At 32.5% G+C, this 18483-nt stretch overlaps 1 protein-coding gene across 1 annotated transcript in view; it reads left to right on the top strand.

The window, feature by feature from the left end:
• Nucleotides 1–3579: 3579 nt before the first annotated feature.
• LOC127720031 (uncharacterized) overlaps nt 3580–18483 on the top strand; it is a 41005-nt gene continuing 26101 nt past the window's right edge. Inside the window, exons 1-3 of the mRNA XM_052226443.1 lie at nt 3580–3594; nt 16185–16547; nt 17810–17957. Of these exons, the coding sequence (XP_052082403.1) occupies nt 16437–16547; nt 17810–17957 (259 nt within the window). The 5' untranslated portion in view covers nt 3580–3594; nt 16185–16436. The remainder of the gene's footprint in view (nt 3595–16184; nt 16548–17809; nt 17958–18483) is intronic.

The raw sequence follows: 18483 nt of genomic DNA, 5'->3' as shown, positions 1-18483 counted from the left end.
GAATAGAGATTAATGAGGTGCTAAAATATAAAGAATAAAGAATAATGGACAAAAAGTATAAAGAATAGAGAAAATTGGCATAGAAAAATTAAAAAAACAGAAATGAAGCACCGCACCCCCTCCTCCCCCTCCCCCCTCCATCCAGACCCTACTACATTATAGATCACATGCTCTGAATCGCATCCAGAACAGTTTCAACAGATCAAAGATCTGCCATCAATAATAAGGACACTTAATTACAAGTGACTGATACTAAAATATTTCATTCTATTGTAATTGAAGAAATCTTTTTTTTTAATTTTCGTGTCCCTGTGTAATCAATAAGTCCATTCCACTCCATTACGCAGTTACATAATATCATCTCACGATCACATTTGTGACTGATGGTGTTTACTTCTGTGTGTCGAAATCTTGTACTTTTTTTTAGACGGGGCTTCCATCTAATTTAGTTATATATCATGACAAGGTATGTTCATTTCACAGCTAGCTGACTCCCCCTCTCCCTAATAGATACCATGGATTGTCAGGTAAATTCAAATCCGATAATATACATAGTATCCCCTCACTACTACTATCAAAATTATCTGTTCTATATATCATCATCATTTAAATTTAATTGGAATAGCGTACATGCTTGTATTTCTACGAGGGATCTGTAAAAAATATGTCTTTTGACTTAATACTGAGACTCTTTACATATAAATAAAGGGATGGTAGTAAAGAAACCCATTGACAAATAATCAACTTGCTTTTTGTTTCAATTTGTTAAAGATACTTTGAGGCGTGTGCGTGCATAAATATAAAGAGTAAAGACATGATGCACAATTGTTTCCCTATCCGAGTTTATAGGAAAGGTTTGGCCCATTAAATACATAAATTACTAGTCCGATTTTGAATTTATAACGCAGTTTAATAGTACTAGCATATAAGTCCAATTGTTGTCATTGATTGCCCTCTTTTATAACTGTTTCAATAGTTATTCCTTTCAATTTGAATAATTTCATTTTTGCTATTCAAGGTTCTTTAAAAGTTTACCATTCGTCATAAATACAAATGTAGTTGTTTACATGCTAGGTTTTTTGTTATATACTGGATAGTTGTCTCATTGGCAAGCATACCACACCTCATTATTTTTATATTTACTTACACCAAGATGTCGTTAAATGAAATTTATTAGTCATGCTTTTTAATAGCATATGGTCAAATCGCTGAAAAAGACCCCATCCTCAATTACTGAAAACTATCATTCTGCATTGACAATAATATCTTGGTGTAAATTAGATACACTCATTCGGGCTAACGGCCTCAAGGTGTATCTAATAATATATACACAAAATTTCACGAATCATTAGAAGGAATCTGAAATCTTCATAATAAACAACAAAAAAAAAAATGATTATTTTTTAATAGTCTTTTGACTGTCTCTATGAATTGCGCACGTGTTTTATTCTATCTGCTTGCAACTTTCAAGTATAAACTGATGGTTGCATGAAAGAATGTTAAGATACGTGCACAGAAAAATCGTCCTAACACAGTACGCGCACTTCTTTTTTTTCATGTACATCTTGAAATGCACATAATTAATGATTTCACAGATGAGATAAATTGACACATTATTTCTCGTTATTTATACACAGGCTAGACACCTGTAAATAAATCGGCCACATATCGAGGCAAGATGGTCCCCCTCCTCCCCACCCAGCCCAAACAACGCTACCTCAATTGCTTCATTGTGTCTATTTTAGTGTGGATTGAAGGTTTATAAATAAAAATAAAATTAACCAAATGTGCGATTGATTGATTGATTGCTAATGCAAATTCAGGACGAGAGCGTAGAACTAATTAACAATCAATACAATAGGTAGATTCTGCTAGGTAAGTCGACTGGAATGATTGGATGGAAATTTTATCTGCCATTGGAAAATTAGAGTATGTTGGATAGGGGAAGATATTTTCCCTTGCAACAGGCAACCTATGGACCTCTCAAGGAGTCGTTGCTAGGGTTCTTTATCGTGAAGCGAACGTGTATTGCAGTCATCCTACACGAGGTATCAGACTGAACATCCTAAATCTGACCGGACGTGGTTGCGATTATATACAGCAAACACAGCAAAACGGATGCCCCTCTTCGGCAAATTTGGCAAGGGTTTGATTGAAGGGCGGGAGAAGTCTGGGGATTACCATATTTCTATTACTCAGTCTGTTTTCTGTATTATTACACTTTTACTATGAAGATTTCATAATCCTAGACATTATTAAATGTCCCTTTGAAATTTCAATCAAAGACCCTCCACTGCATACGAAAATAAAAAAAAAACTTTGATGACTTTACAGGCAATATTTGAGGGTCTGCCAAATTTAACACAAAGTTTCTTTCAAAGGTACCTACGTCGGCAAGTTCCAACAATAATTAAAACCGAGCTTCATAGTTACTGTGAAACCATCTACTTTAAAGGAAGTTTTAAAAAGACTGGTGAGGATTCCTTAAAAAATCGAATTTCTGTTGAATGTACATGCAAATAAATTCCTTCTCCTCGTGCAATAGTATTTAACATTTCCATTTACACAATTTACGCATGTATTTCTGGTTTTAAACTTAGAAATATAAATAAAATTAGCCCAACATTGCTTCATAAAATAAAATGGCCAACATAGATACAAAATGTTTGAGGTACGGAGAATTTGTGCTTTGTTAACAAGTCTCTTTCCCCATTAAATTTAAAATCGAGTACAAACGTTTACAAAAAAAAATACTTCAATTTTCCCTTCGGAACGTTCCATTTTCATGTAGCAACATTCAAGCAGCACATGATAATGGATTATATCTCCCCCAGTACATACGTAGTCATGATTGATTGACGTTGTTAGAAACATTCACATGCTTTATCATTTTATAGCATCGACAGTATAGATAGGTGGACAGGGGATCCCTGATTTCGTTGTCAGAGTTCGGTATCGTTTTTTGTTATTTTACTTTTTCTCACCCTACTCCTCCCAATTCCCACCCCTACTCCCACTTCCCTACCCCTTACTCCGAGACGAAAATTGGTTAAAAAAATGTCCAGCATATCACTATTCGAAGTCTATTCCCCCTCTTCTTTCAGTTCCCGCCCCGTGACTCCCGACTCCCGCACCGTCATTCCCATGTTCCCTTACCCCTGTCCACCCCTTCAATATAGATACTGACAATTTCCAACTAAAACGTGATTAAAATTGATTCATTTTGCCTGAAAGTGCGTCACGTGGACAATTTCAGGTTGACTGATTTTAGGTGATGTATGTATATCTGGGTCCATGATTGTAAAACACAAATGAATGAAAAAGCGCAGTGTTGATAGTTCACTAGGAAAATTAATTTAGTTTCGTTAGTTTATTCGTCTTTGGTGTTGGCAAAAAATCATCTGATAATTTCCGAAATTCTACCTCATGAGAAATAATTAGATAACATAACTGAATTTTGTTTTGATTTATTTTGATTTATTGTCCGTTATTGTTCTCTATTTTATGATCAACATATGGTATTCGTTCATACAGAAACAAGTGAAAGCAAATCCAAACTAGTTTCACTCCCCGTTCAAATTATGTTCCCTTTCGGTTTGTATTTTTTTTTCTTGTGTAACAAGGATCTTAATATATACTTATTCTTGGTTATTTCAATTTATTATTTTTTAAACGGACAGCTATATCCTCATGTACTTTTCGACCTAGTGAAATATTTCCTGGATTTACCTTTTGTCTAGTTGAACATACATGACATAGACGTGCCTAATATTTTGGAGTTCATTAAGGAAGCAAGTCAACTCGTACCATTGCAAACTCGTACCAGGTCAACTCGTACCACTAAAAGTCAACTCGTACCACTGCGAAGTCGTACCCTTGTGAACTCATACCACTGCAAACTCGTACCATTAAAAATATACTAGAATACATCAGCGGTTCCGTGACTGAATTAAAGTACTTACCAGATGCGGATTTAGGGGGGGGGGGGGGAGGGCAGGGGGCCCTTCTTGGCGTACATTTACACGGGAGTGTTTGATACATCAGCACATCACACTGAAGGGGATATGGTAATTTTCTCCATCTGACTGTCTGTCCGTCCGTTGCTCGGTAACCAATTCAATACACCTAGACCGTTTATCAGAAAGCTAATTTAAGGGAACCAACAATTCATCTTTTGTTGGGGTGGTGGGGGATGTTTTTTTTTCTCGGAACGAATTTTTTTTCACAAATTTTCCTCAATAATATCGTCCATTTTGAGAGTTTTGACTTCGATTCGGAAAGGTTGCGCACATGCGCATAAGCACTGATCTTTTAACTCGAGTCATCCCTAGTAGGACGAATCGAAGTAGGCCACATATCCTTGAGTTTTCTTAATCCCATTAGCCAAGGAAAAATCAGCTACAAATTGGTCATTGTCAGACATTGTGATTTCAAATTATATACTTTTTACAGACTTATGAGGTATTGAGTGAAATTTAAATATTTATTCGTCATTAAACACCATTTGAATGCATTTAGATAAGTTGGTGCGAGTTTGCAATGGTACAAATTTACCGTGGTACGAGTTTGCAGTGGTACGAGTTTGTTTTTAGTGGTACGAGTTGACATTGGTACCAGTTTGCAATGGTACGAGATATCATAACTATAATTCGTTCATTAGTATACATAATTGTGTACATTTAATTGGGACATTAATGTTATATTTTGCTTTCGTGTAGCAATACAAACAGAAGGTATGTCAATTGAACCAAACACATTGCCATTCTGACTATTAATTTGGAAGGTCTCCTTCCTGCTCTGAATGTGATCTTTATGTCACTTGAAGATGAACCACTTATATGTATTGAAGAGAGTCACACGTATAGACATAAATTTTAAAAACTATAAATCTTTTTTAATTCTTTTTAAACAAAAAGTATATTCTAAAGCATGGTCAGATATTGCTTTCCAAAATTCATAAAGCGATGATGTCATGTCCCCACATGTGTATCTTCCAACAACACATATTATTTACAGAAAATTTGGCAAGTTCCTATCTTAATCGATTCAAACAAAACACAGTTTTTACAAATGAAGTAAAAATATTTGTCTGTAGATATCAGCAGTCAGTTGGTTTTACACAATGCTTCTGTTTTTGAATAAAATGGCAGGTGATGGTATTGGTAGCTGACAGTAATTGCATGGTCCTGGACAAGGGTCTGGAAACAGCCATATTTGCCAAACATGACCTAAACTGAAAGGTCATAGACCAAAATCATGAAAATATTTATTGGGATTTAGGTCAAATACATTTTTTTACAGAAATAATTTCGGTTATTTTATAGAGATCAGGTTTCTTTATCGCCATTTTGAAATTAATTTTTGTTTTGAAATGCTTTTCCAGTAATAAAACTGCCACTCCAGTATATGATAATTCTGAGGGCCCTCCTATTTATCATATTAATGACTCTGGGAGATATTAGCTAATGATCGCTTATCACTTTTTACCTCTTCATACCTGACAATAGTGAACAATATCAGAACTAATATTTGAAAGAAATTCTATTCTGTGACAATTTACCTCATTATTTAATCATTTTTCAGCAAAGACAATCACCAGTTCTGATTTAAGAATTAAAGCTTATTTGAATTACATAGAAAAAAGTAATTTTTCACGAGTTACACATGTGCTTTATTTACTACATGTAAGTAATACTCATGTGTGAAATTGTCTTCACCAGATTAGACACTTAACCGTTAAATCATTAAATGCAATTAAATTAAAAATAACAATGATTTCCATCCATTTAATAAACAGTACCAATCCAAAAACAATCTGGAATCACTCATAAAGAATCATTAACTTGAAACTTCCGGTTTTTATTTTGTCTTCAAAATCGAAAGTAGTGTAGCGTTGGGGATTCCTGAGAAATATAGTTTTTTAAGTCATTAAAATCTTTCAATCTTTAACTTGCATTCAATAAATTGTTCTTGAACCTTTTAAGAGAAATGTTAATAAATTTCATGAAGTAAATGTGATGAAACATTAATATAAGTTTGTTGATGCTGTGAATGTAGTGTGAGTAATATGTCAACAGTTAGAAAAAAGGACCCTAACTTTCCAGTCATCATAAAATGACCCAAATTGTGTGAAAATATTTCGAGATCCTTTGTCCTCGACCAGTACTTATCATATAGTCTTGATTTTTATGCCCCCGCCACAAGGCAAAGGGGCATTATTAATTAAGTGTTACCCTTGACAATCTGTCCGTCCATCCCAAAAGTATTATCACATATTATAAGCAAGCTTGAGCGGGGGCATTGGTGTCCTCAGACACATTCTTCTTTTATTTTAAATGAAATTTTCTTGTTGAATATAGGCAGATAATCTAACTGAATTTTAATTCAAGCTTAAGCTTCATCATAAAAATAAACAAAAATGACTGTGGCATGTGTGGTTACACCTCAAAAATTTGTGTTTCAGAAAGAAAAACAATATTTTTTGGATTTTGATGGTTATTTTTTCCATCACTGCAGTTGATGGTAAAATAGGCAAACAGCTGAATAATATTTGATACTGTCCACTCAGTTACCCTGTTAAAAGTGTTTATATCATCTATTGTGGAGATACAAATGTACAAAATGTATCTATTGTCCTATTATCCAAATAATATCCATATCAATCAATATATATAAAACATGAATACAATTGTTACCTGAGAGGGGGCATCTCAATGATTTTACCCAACTTACTTTATTATTGCACCTACTGCAGGAAGGAAAATATCCCAATCAAAATTATAAAAAAAGATTTTATCAAACACAAAATGAAAATTTAACTTTTATATATATGAGCTGTACATGTGTCTGATATAGAAATCGACCTTATGCAAGTGCACGTATACACGACCTTATGCAAGTGCACGTATACATGTACCGGTACATATACATGTATAAGACTTTGATATTTTGGAGCATTCAAATACGAAATAAAAGATGAATTTTGATCTGTTTTGTAGGTTTTTCTTATAACAGCTCAATCTTCAAACAGTTACAGACTTTCAATAGAGATTTTTTCAACTCAAATAGGTTAACAGATGTATTGATATTCATTTACATAAGGTTGATTTCTATCCGACGCTGCTCATAAATGTATGTAGAAGATGATATGTCTTAAAAATTTTACAACTGGTTTGTCTGTTCTATAAGGAAATTTCTAGGTGTAAACACAGCCATTTTTGCCCTTTTGTCATGAAGTTCTGAACCTTAAAAAGTTTTAGAAATTTACATTGTTGTCATAAAAGTAAAATATAAGCAAGGATTTGTATATATAAGAGTGTTACTAAATAAATCCTTGATATAAGCTTAAGTAATTAATAATGATAATAATATTCCTGATTTAAAGGGCTAATTCATAAGCGTGACCATGGTATCATTTCGGCTAAAAATCTTACCTAAAGAGTCAAGTTTTCATTTGGGCTTATTATTATTTTTGCCTGTACATGTAGATAATAGGTAAAATTTAACTATATCAATATTTGATCTGAAAGAGATAAGATATTCATTAAAAAAATATTTTAAAACTATACAACCTACATAAAAATCTGGTCATTTGGGAAACCATGCCAGTTTTTTAATTATTAATGGAAATGACTATACTAAAAGACCAGTCAGAAGATCCTAATATTACAGTTTTTAAAGGCTGTACGCTTTTAATTCTGGGCCAGCTCTAATCTTTGAGAAAAATCCATTGGATGCACTTTTTATATCTTAACATAGCTTTTTCCTGCACGTTGAACTTAGTTATTGGGGTCTGGGTGGAGATTAACATAGCTGTTTTATACCTGCACTTTGAACTTAGTTATTGGGGTCTGGGTGGAGATCTTCATTTCTGTATTATTTAAATTTTAGGTTTTTTTTATTCAGCCATGCTGGATCTATGCGATCACTCTGTTTTTGGAGATGGTGCAGAATACGAAGTTGAAGACATGTTATGAAACTGATTATGTGTTTTTATGACTTGCAGAAACTTTCTACACCATTTTAATCATCAACTGCCAACTTTTGACATGTTATTTGCCCTTAAATTAAGAAAAGATTGGTCGAACAACCCTTTTATTTTAGATATACACTTGCATATAGTTCCTTTGTTTATCAAAATTTATAATGATTTACTATTTATGAAATAAATTGAAAAAGTATTTTTACATCAATTGAATCAGTTGATAACAAGTTTGAAAGTATTATATTATTATCTTATGCTTGTGTAAGTTTTTGTTCTATGAAATTTAGGTCAACATGTGTGTTAATATATCGAAGTTGATTCCCACACTTTTTTGAAATGGTATTACTCCAAATCTTTCCATAGGCAAGTAAGAGTCAGTATGATTATAAACTGTCATGATTTTCAAATAATTACACTCAAAGGTGTAAGTATTAATTGGAAACAACCCAGTCTTAATTCACCACATGTAATATCTCATGACCTGTTACATAATTAAATAGGCACAATTTATTACACACCTAACTGAATACACACATTCTTGACCTCAATAGTAAACCTACAAATGTATTATTTATTTTGATCTACACTACATTAAAATATTCTGTTAATTTTGCTAGCTAGCTGAATGATTAATCAGATTATCAGACATGTTTTTTTTCAAAGAAAAAACAAAAAATGTAAAAAAAAAAAAGTCTGACAGAGTCTAAAATTGAAATATCAATATATATATATATATATATATATATATATATATATATATCATTATTTGCATCAATATTGTGAAATTCCCTACCTGTGGGCAATAACATAGAAATTAACAGTAAGATTGGAAATGAAAAGAGAAAAAAATATTGAAAAAAGTATGGTCAGAAAGAATATCAGACTAGCTTTGAATATGGCTGGATCACAACATCGACGATGCTTTGATTTTTCTCTATTGTTTATTGTTTTGCCCTTATTCTCTATTCTTTATATTTTAGCACCCAAAGCATTATTCTCTATTCTCTTTTTTGGCCAGTTTTTTTGTCTCGCCTTGACAGAGTCAAAAAGTGAGACATAGGTTTGCTGTTTCTGGCGTCGGCAGCGGCGGCGGGAAGGCGGCAACGTCAACAATGTATTAGTTTGTGATTAGGTCTAGTTTATGGTGAACCACTATTGGTAGGTCAATGATATTTGGTATGCAGTTGTATAAGCATTGGCAAATCTCATTACCATGGAGATTTTTTGGCCCTGCCCCCTCAGTCATGGTCAATTGACTTCTAAACTTTGCTTAGTTTACATGTATTAGTTTGTGATTAGGTCAGTTAATGGGGATCCACTAGTGGTAGGTCAATGATATTTGGTATGCAGTTGAATAAGTATTGGCATATCTCATTTCCTTGGAAATTATTTTGCCCTGCCCCCTCAGTCATGGTCTATTGACTTTGAAACTTTTGCTTAGTTTTCATGTATTAGTTTGTGATTAGGTCAGTTTAAGGGGGACCATTAGTGGTAGGCCAATGTTAATTGGTATGCAGTTATATAAGCATTAGCACATCTCATTTCTATGGAGAATATTTGGCCCCGCCCCCTCAATCATGGTCTATTGACTTTGAAACTTTTGCTTAGTTTACATATGTATTAGTTTGTGATTAGGTCCTTTTAAGATGAACCACTAATGTTAAGTCAATGATATTTTGTATGCAAATGTATTGGCATTTGCAAGTTTCATTTCCATGGAGATTATATAACCCCACCTCCTCATTATGGTTCATTGACTTTGAAACTTTTACATAGTTTACAAGTTAATGTTAGTGTTTAGGTTTGTTTAAAGGGAACAACTTCTGAAAAGTCAATGGTATTTGGTATGCAGTTGTATTAGCATTGGCAAATCTCATTACCATGGAGATTTTTTGGCCCTGCCCCCTCAGTCATGGTCTATTGACTTCTAAAATTTGCTTAGTTTACATATATTAGTTTGTGATTAGGTCAGTTAATGGGGAACCACTAGTGGTAGGTCAATGATATTTGGTATGCAGTTGAATAAGTATTGGCATATCTCATTTCCTTGGAAATTATTTTGCCCTGCCCCCTCAGTCATGGTCTATTGACTTTGAAACTTTTGCTTAGTTTTCATGTATTAGTTTGTGATTAGGTCAGTTTAAGGGGGACCATTAGTGGTAGGCCAATGTTAATTGATATGCAGTTGTATAAGCATTAGCACAACTCATTTCCATGGAGAATATTTGGCCCCGCCCCCTCAGTCATGGTCTATTGACTTTGAAACTTTTGCTTAGTTTACATATGTATTTGTTTGTGATTAGGTCTTTTTAAGATGAACCACTAATGTTAAGTCAATGATATTTTGTATGCAAATGTATTGGCATTTGCAAGTTTCATTTCCATGGAGATTATATAACCCCACCCCCTCATTATGGTTCATTGACTTTGAAACTTTTACATAGTTTACAAGTTAATGTTAGTGTTTAGGTTTGTTTAAAGGGAACGACTTCTGAAAAGTCAATGGTATTTGGTATGCAGTTGTATTAGCATTAACACATTTCATTTCCATGGAGATTGTTCAGCCATGTACCTTCAGTCATGGTTCATTGACTTTGAATATTTGCATAACTTCTATGTTTAAGTATTGCTATTTTGATTTCAACATTTGCATTATCAAAATAACAAATAGGTGAGACATATCTCTGTGTTAACAGCTTATTTCACTTTTCTTTATTTTTTGGGGTCCCGTATTCTCTTTTCTATAAACCCCATTCACAGCCTTATTTTTAAACAATGTGTAGTGCTATAAAGACTTATCTAGCTCAAAATCCCACTGCCATTGTCCATCAAGATTCTAAATTTTATCTAAATGTTGAGTAACCTATAGCATGTATAGGGAACAGACATAATGACATTGTCTGGCAAATGGAAGGGTATAGAAAACAAGAACATGCTATTAATAGAATGTCATTGATTTCAAATTTCATATTGATATATAATCAAAATATAGATATTTTTGATGTAATTTACCTGTACATGGGAGGATTATTCCAAATGTTGACTTTAGCATTTAGCCCAAATGTCGACTTGCCATTGGCCCAAGCGTAGCATATTTTTAGCCCAAATGCTACATCAATTAGCCCAAACATGCATCTCCCGATTTATAGGGGGTAACTTAATTAGTTTTCACTAATCATACTTGAGGCCCTCATCAGTAAATTGAAAAATACAAAATGATATAGTTATTGTTTATCATCATGTTCATTAATCAGTTCATTACTTCAACAGATAACTTTCAAAATTACCTATACAATTTATGTTGAAAATGAGGCTCTTTTAAACATATTAATTTATATATAATATAATGAAATTTACAAAGGTGTCCATTCATATTGATTTTTCTACCTTAATTTTTTTTCCAGACATCTGGTTATTTTTCCAATAAAGTTTAAACTAATCCATCTGTAACACTAATTACTTCCAGGCGCACTTACATTTATATTAGTATTGACGCTTCTGCCCGCCGCCTGTACGAACTGTGACACCCGTATATGACACGGAAACCAGGCGTCAAAATCATACTTTTTCCGGGCGTCATTGCAGTGTTTAAGGAATGCATGTCCAGGCGTCAACCAGGCGTCAACCAGGCGGAAACCAAGCGTAACTGAGGCGGAAACCAGGCGTAAAATTAGGCGTAATATTTAAATGAGTACGCCTGGTCCAGAGAAAACCAGGCGTAATATGCAAATGAGTACGCCTGGTCAATAAATAAACCAGGCGTAATATCCTTACATAATACTACACTTATTTCAAATCAGTGTATTACCCTAGCTGTGTACTTTTGTGTATTTAATACAAACTTCTGTACTGTTGCTTTAATTTCTCATTGTTTGACATAAAACTGGAAATATTAACCATTGAAGAAGCTAATATATTAATAAATACATTTTAGACAGACACTGGCTCAAATAAGTTTAAAGTTTAAATAAGAATTATGACAATTAATTTTTCTTGAAATAAAACTTAAGCATTTTAATTAACTAAGTTTTTTATAAATTAATGTCCTTTAAAATATAATGATTAAATACTGCAATTTAACTTCATGTAAAAGATTTTAATGTTATTATCCAAGGATAAAGGTTTTGGGATTGCAAAATTACTGTTAGATTTTACTTAAAACTTAATAACTTAGATTATACTCACATAATTATTATTTACCATGTTTTACTTTCCATTTTTTTCACAATTTTTATTAATCAATTTGATTCCATATTTCCAATTTCAAATTCTTCCAAAAAGCACAAAACAAGCTAATTATCCCTGAACATATGAAGCTGCCATAAGTCCAACTCTTGCAAACTAAAACCAAAGAGCCAAATTTTGAAAAAAATTCCCATGATCCTTTAAACAAAGCATTATGGGTATTATGATTTACGCCATACCAACAGTTTTACGCCCGTAAGAAAATTTACGCCTTGCTTATTTCAATTTACGCCAGGTTTACCACTTTTTTCTACGCCCGTAAGGACTACAAATTTACGTTTCCTGCTCCCTTACGCCTGGATCTAGACACATAACTACCACTTACGCCTGGTTTACGCCTTATTTCCAGTCGTAATACGCCTTATAATTTCATACGGGCGGTTAAAAATTGGTCTAGTAAATTGGGACTTTTAACAAATACTAAAATTTTCCTTAGAAATTTTGGGGGTAAAGGTAGACAGATATAAATTGATTGAAACCTGCAATTTAATTGAGACTCAGAGTTACATGTATTTATAATTTGTGAGCCAAATCAATATCATGTTCCTTGTCTGGTTGTAATTATCAAGGATTTATATAGTAAGAGTCGGTCTGTAAGACTATACCCTTGTAGTTAATTTTTAATGAATATTAACTATTTCAAAGACGTATAAAATTACTTATTGAAGTAATATTTTTTTCATTATTTTCTTGAAAATATTCTCTAGCCCGAACCAATTTTTACTAGTCCCTGGCACTTGTTTTTTTGACAGATTTCCCTTATTTGTTTTGTCAACGTGGATTCTTTTGTTCTATATCTGTGCTTTTCCAGTAAAAATTTCAACTCAGATGGATGATAAATGTTATAACTTTTTCTCCCATCCATCTTGAGTACTTATAAATACATGTATATGTTGACAGTTGTCATTTTTGTATTTAAGGAAGTCATATATTTTAAATAGGATTAGCATTAATATTTACAGTTGTGTATATATAAAACTGATGGATAGAGACTTGACAAATTTCTACACAGATTATAAGACTTGTAGTTATGTCAGACAATAAAGATTGATGAATTATGATACAAACTAATATATAAACAACAACTTAAATAACACACCACTTATTTTCAGTTAAACTTTATATATGTATAAGTGTATTTCATATATTTTTTTTTAGTTAAAGTATTTGGTTGATACTGATCCACAGTTGTTAATAGAGTTTAAATTTTTTGTAAAACAAAAACTTCACAAATAGTTGAAACATAATCCAATTTAGGCCATTAAATGTTTTCAAAATGAGTCTTTATTCAACCATGAATTCAAAATCATCTATTTAACATGTTTAATGAGATAAGAGACTTGGGTTATTAATGATTATACCCCGGATGTCAATGAAATTATGGTTGTTAAAAACTAAAATGGAATCTTTTGACTCCATTCAAATAGAATTTTATTCCAACATAATGATGATTCTAAAAAAAAATATTGTCCATGTGAAATTCTATTGAACTCATTCCAAAAGAACACAAAAAAATTGTAAATTATAAATAGTATAATGTTTTTGTTTAAGAAGTGGTGTACATCTTATTTTTTGTTGTTGAGTATACATGTATCTTACATATAACAGCATTTAGTCACATTGTCCATTTGCCTTGGGGATGTTGTTTTTTTTCCACGGAATTAAATTTATATATGAATTTTTGTATGTCTGTTTAATGTTAACATTGATACACACCAATTTGATGTGTTCGACATCATTGTTTATGAAATTAAACATATGATGTACATATACTTGTCTTTTTATAAGAACAGTACCGGTATGTTAATTATGTGACAGTAAAACTCAGGTGAGAACACTTCTAGCATTTTCTTATGATACAGTGGATTTGTTTTAAATTGGTATAAAAAATTTCAGAAAAAAATCAGAAAAATCACGTTATTGCAATGAACTGTAAAAATAGATGTAAATTAAATTAAATTGGTTGTATACTTGTATAGTGCAATGCAGTGTATAAATATTGATGTTTTATGTAGTCTGCTGTAAGAGCTCCTTGGAGCTGATGTTACTTTTTGTTCTGCATATATGTGCCGATTTAAATAAGATCACCTAGCTACTTATTCACTTACCATGCTTACTAAAGGTATTCTTCACATTTTTCATTAGGAATAGTGTGAATATTGTTAAAAAAGACACTGGAGACACTAATTAATAAAGTTAATTTTAATACAAACTAGGAAAGAAATAAATAATAATGAAATTATGAGCTAAACTTTGTATAATAGTGCAAAAAAAGAAGTTATTACTGAAAATGTTAGACATATACATCACTTTTATCTATTGTTTAGTCCAGTGGAATTTTACCAGGCTTCTAACAGCTGGGTATACATTTTTGTCCCTCCTGCGACGAAAGCTAGACGCAAAAAGCGAGACATAGGGATTGCTTTTATGGCAATGGCGACAGTGGTGACGTCAACAGTTCTTAAGTTTTCTGCTTAAGGGTGCTATAAACAGTTTCGTATAAAAAACTAGGGATTATTCCCCGACTAAAAATAACCATGGAGGGAAATCCCTTTTTATTCATATAATTGGTGAAGTATCATGTTTTTTGTATTTGATTGTAAAAATTAGTTAATTGGCTTTCAATTTAAACAGGTTGAATGATTAAAATAATTTAAAAAACTAGATTAAATATACATGTTTTGAGGGGAGACAACACTGTAAACATCCTGTTTTTTTGGCAGTGAAAATTGAAAACTTATTTGCAGCCACTGTAGCTCTTTTCGAAGCAGGAAACCGTACCCTGAAACAAGATTTTTATTAAAGGCCAAGTAAAAACCTATGAATTTCATACAGTTTTGATTATGGGAAATGAACATATCAGTTTGACGACTATTTCAGGGCCCTTCCCCCTAGGATATGGTCCAGCAACTTTGAATTAACTAGCAACTTTCAATGTTAAGTTTTCTGCTTAAGTTAGTTTGCTAGGAACTATTTGTGATAGATCATTGATATTTTATATAAAGTTGCATTACTATCAGAACATATCAGTTTGACGACTATTTCAAGGCCCTGCTCCCTAAGTCATGGTCCAGTGACTTTGAATATGTAAGTAATTTTCAATGTTAAGCTTTCTGCTAAGTTAGTTTGATAGGATCTACTTGTGATAGATCAATGATATTTTGTATGAAGTTGCATTACTATCAGTACATATCTGTTTGACGACTCTTTTGAGGCCCTGCCCATAAGGTCATGGTCCAGTGACTTTGTATAAATTAGCAATTTTCAATGTTAAGTTTTCTGCTCAAGTCATTTTGATAAGAACTTCTAATTATGGCAGATCAATAATATTTTGTATAAAGTTAAATTACTATCAGTACATCTCAGCTTATTGACCATTTCTAGGCCCTGCCCACAAGATCATGGTCCAGCAACTTTGAATTAATAAGCAATGTTGCTGTCGATCAGATTGTCTTTTTCTGAATATTATGTGGACAGGCGAGACATATCTCTGTGTCAGCAGTTTATTTAAACACAGTTTCAACTACAGTTACATGTAATGTTTCAAGGTTAAAAGTTTTGCAATATAAGTGTTGAGGACTGGAAAAGCTCTGTTAGAAAATTTAAAGAATGCACTGATGACCTTTTCAATGTATTTATAAAAATACTCTAATTACATACAAGAGTTTAAAGTCATGCAAGTAAATGTTTCAGCTGGTTTGGTAGTTTATTTGAATTTTAATCCATAAAGAATATTAAAGATATTATAGGAAAAATTCAGTTAAGACAACCCCTCCCCTTCAAATCCCTTTCAGTTGGTATATGACGCTTTACTGTCATTCCACCTCAAAAAGGGCGAAAAAAGATGGGCACCACTCTTCCCTAGAAAACCTTATAAATCCCCATTCAATTGTTTTTGACTCTATGCTGATCACTGCAAAACATTTTTATTAATTTGTTCTTTTATTTTTTTTAGGATGATGAGGAATTGGAAGGTGGCAAGTATTATGCAAAGTCTTCAAATGGAATAGACAATCCAGGTCTTAATGTTTCTCTATATTCCTTGCAAAAAGATCCTGAACAAAAACATTCAAATGACACATTAACCTTAGAGAAAAATGGTGGCTTGAAAAACTTCCATCCATCAGTGAAATGGAGGGACTTGGGAAACTTAGAAACAAGAAGTAATCCAGAGATAAATCACCAACTGGTGAAAAAAAAATTGATAATGATGAAAAAGAATTCCACTGCCATGGAAGCTGAGGATGTACAGCAAAATGAGAAAATTCCCCTGAAGCGGAGGCTATCTCTTGGTGATATCCCAATGACAGAAATTAATGTATGTACATGAACCTTCTAACACATAAGGTGATGCAGTTAAAAAATGGCTCTTCTTGGTAACATTTTACATGAATTAGGGTCTGGATGGGGTTAAGAGATTAGAGAATAATGGCCAAAACAAATAACACATATAGAAAACGAGAAAAAAATCTAAAGAATAGAGAATAATGGAGTACAAAATTATAAAGAAAGACTGTGAAAAATAAATGAATAAGATTACACAATACTGATTACAGAATAAAGAAACTTCTACTGTAAATTCAGAAATTACTGCGATACTCAGCCAGACGGATTATTAGCAGTAATAAAAACCTCCAATAATTTCTGAATTTACAGTAATTATAGAAAAATTTAATAGTAAAATCATTTTCATGAGAATTTTACAGAAATAGCATTATTTTTTAAAGATTAAGAAAAATGCCCTAAAATTTTAATGAATACAGAAATCAACGACCCCCAATCCACACCCTAAATCAGTATTATTATTTCCAGCAGTAATCAACAATCACTCTATTTCACAATGATTTACTCAGTGCCAACAAAAGCTATTTTAAATTGAATTGCCTTGTGTTTAACATAATAATAATCAAATATTTTGGTCAGAATAAATTCTGTTAAAAGAAAGCATTTTGTACTGTTAAAAATAATGATCATTTATTCTTGCTTTATTTGTTTAAAACATTGTATAATGCCAAGATCTATATGATATAAGAGAAGAGAGAAGATAAAAAGGGGACAATAAAAGAACCCAATAAAACAGGCATCACCATGGCAAAAAAGAAAAAAGACAAAAAGAGGAACAAAATGACAAAACACCACACAGAAAACAAAAGATTGAGCACAGCGAACTATACCAAGAGCAGGTGAAGAACTCTTGTGCTCTGGAAGGGTCAGCAGATCCTGCTTTACCAGTGGCACCTGTCGTGTTACTCATTGCAAGTAAAAATAACTTATCCTTCCAGTTTTTTGGGGAAAAAATTGTAAGAACAGATAGTACTCTGTGGAATTACTTTTTCTTCATGGGTATCAATTTTAATAGTGTTTTAAAACATCATTAGTTTGTGGGGTTTTAAGATATATATTTTGGGGTTGCTAAATTTGTGTTTGGAGGGAACCACAAAATCCACAAACTTGGACCATGACAAACAATATATATATTTGCAAAGTCCTGAAAATAGATCACTCACCAAAGTTAGTTAGTTTACTGTATTCATTTCTATACTTATCAATGTTTCACATCTGAATTTTATTTTATTGCAGAGCAAGCACCTTTTAACCCCAGATGAATGTTTCTATATTGGGAGAGCTGAATCTACTGCCAGAATGACTAATTCAGAAGCTAATTCTGTATGTCGTCATCGGATTCGAATAACTGAAGTGGTGCCATCAAACAGCAGTATAATAGATGGTAATGTTATCATAAACTTTGAACTTTGATATATCATTTATGTACACTACAGCTCTGATAGATTTTGCTTTATCTACCTGCCGACCATGGGAGTAATTACATTATGGGCATACTTCTTGCCTGCCCTCTATGGCCATATAAAGTGGATATGCTGTTTCTTTTTGTTATATAAAAAAAGTTACAATATAAAATAAGGAGATGTGGTATGATTGCCAATGAGACAACTTTCCGTCAGAGTTCAAATGACGATGATGTATGCAATTATATTTGTATAATATGGCCTTCAACAATGAGAAAAACCCATACTGTATAGTTGGCTATATATGATATAAAAATAAGAAGATGTGGTATGATTGCCAATGAGACAGCTATCCACTGGAGTTCAGATGAGGTGGATGTAAGCAATTATAGGCCATTGTAGCCTTCAACAATGAGAAAAGCCCATACTGTATAGTTGGCTATAAATAAGTATATTTCAAATATAATCAGATAAGCACTTTTACAAAATAAAAGACATTTACTTGAG

This window comes from Mytilus californianus, unplaced genomic scaffold, assembly GCF_021869535.1.
Source record: "Mytilus californianus isolate M0D057914Y unplaced genomic scaffold, xbMytCali1.0.p SCAF_11, whole genome shotgun sequence".
Lineage (NCBI taxonomy): Eukaryota > Metazoa > Mollusca > Bivalvia > Mytilida > Mytilidae > Mytilus > Mytilus californianus.
This window is presented reverse-complemented; position numbering and strand designations above follow the sequence as displayed.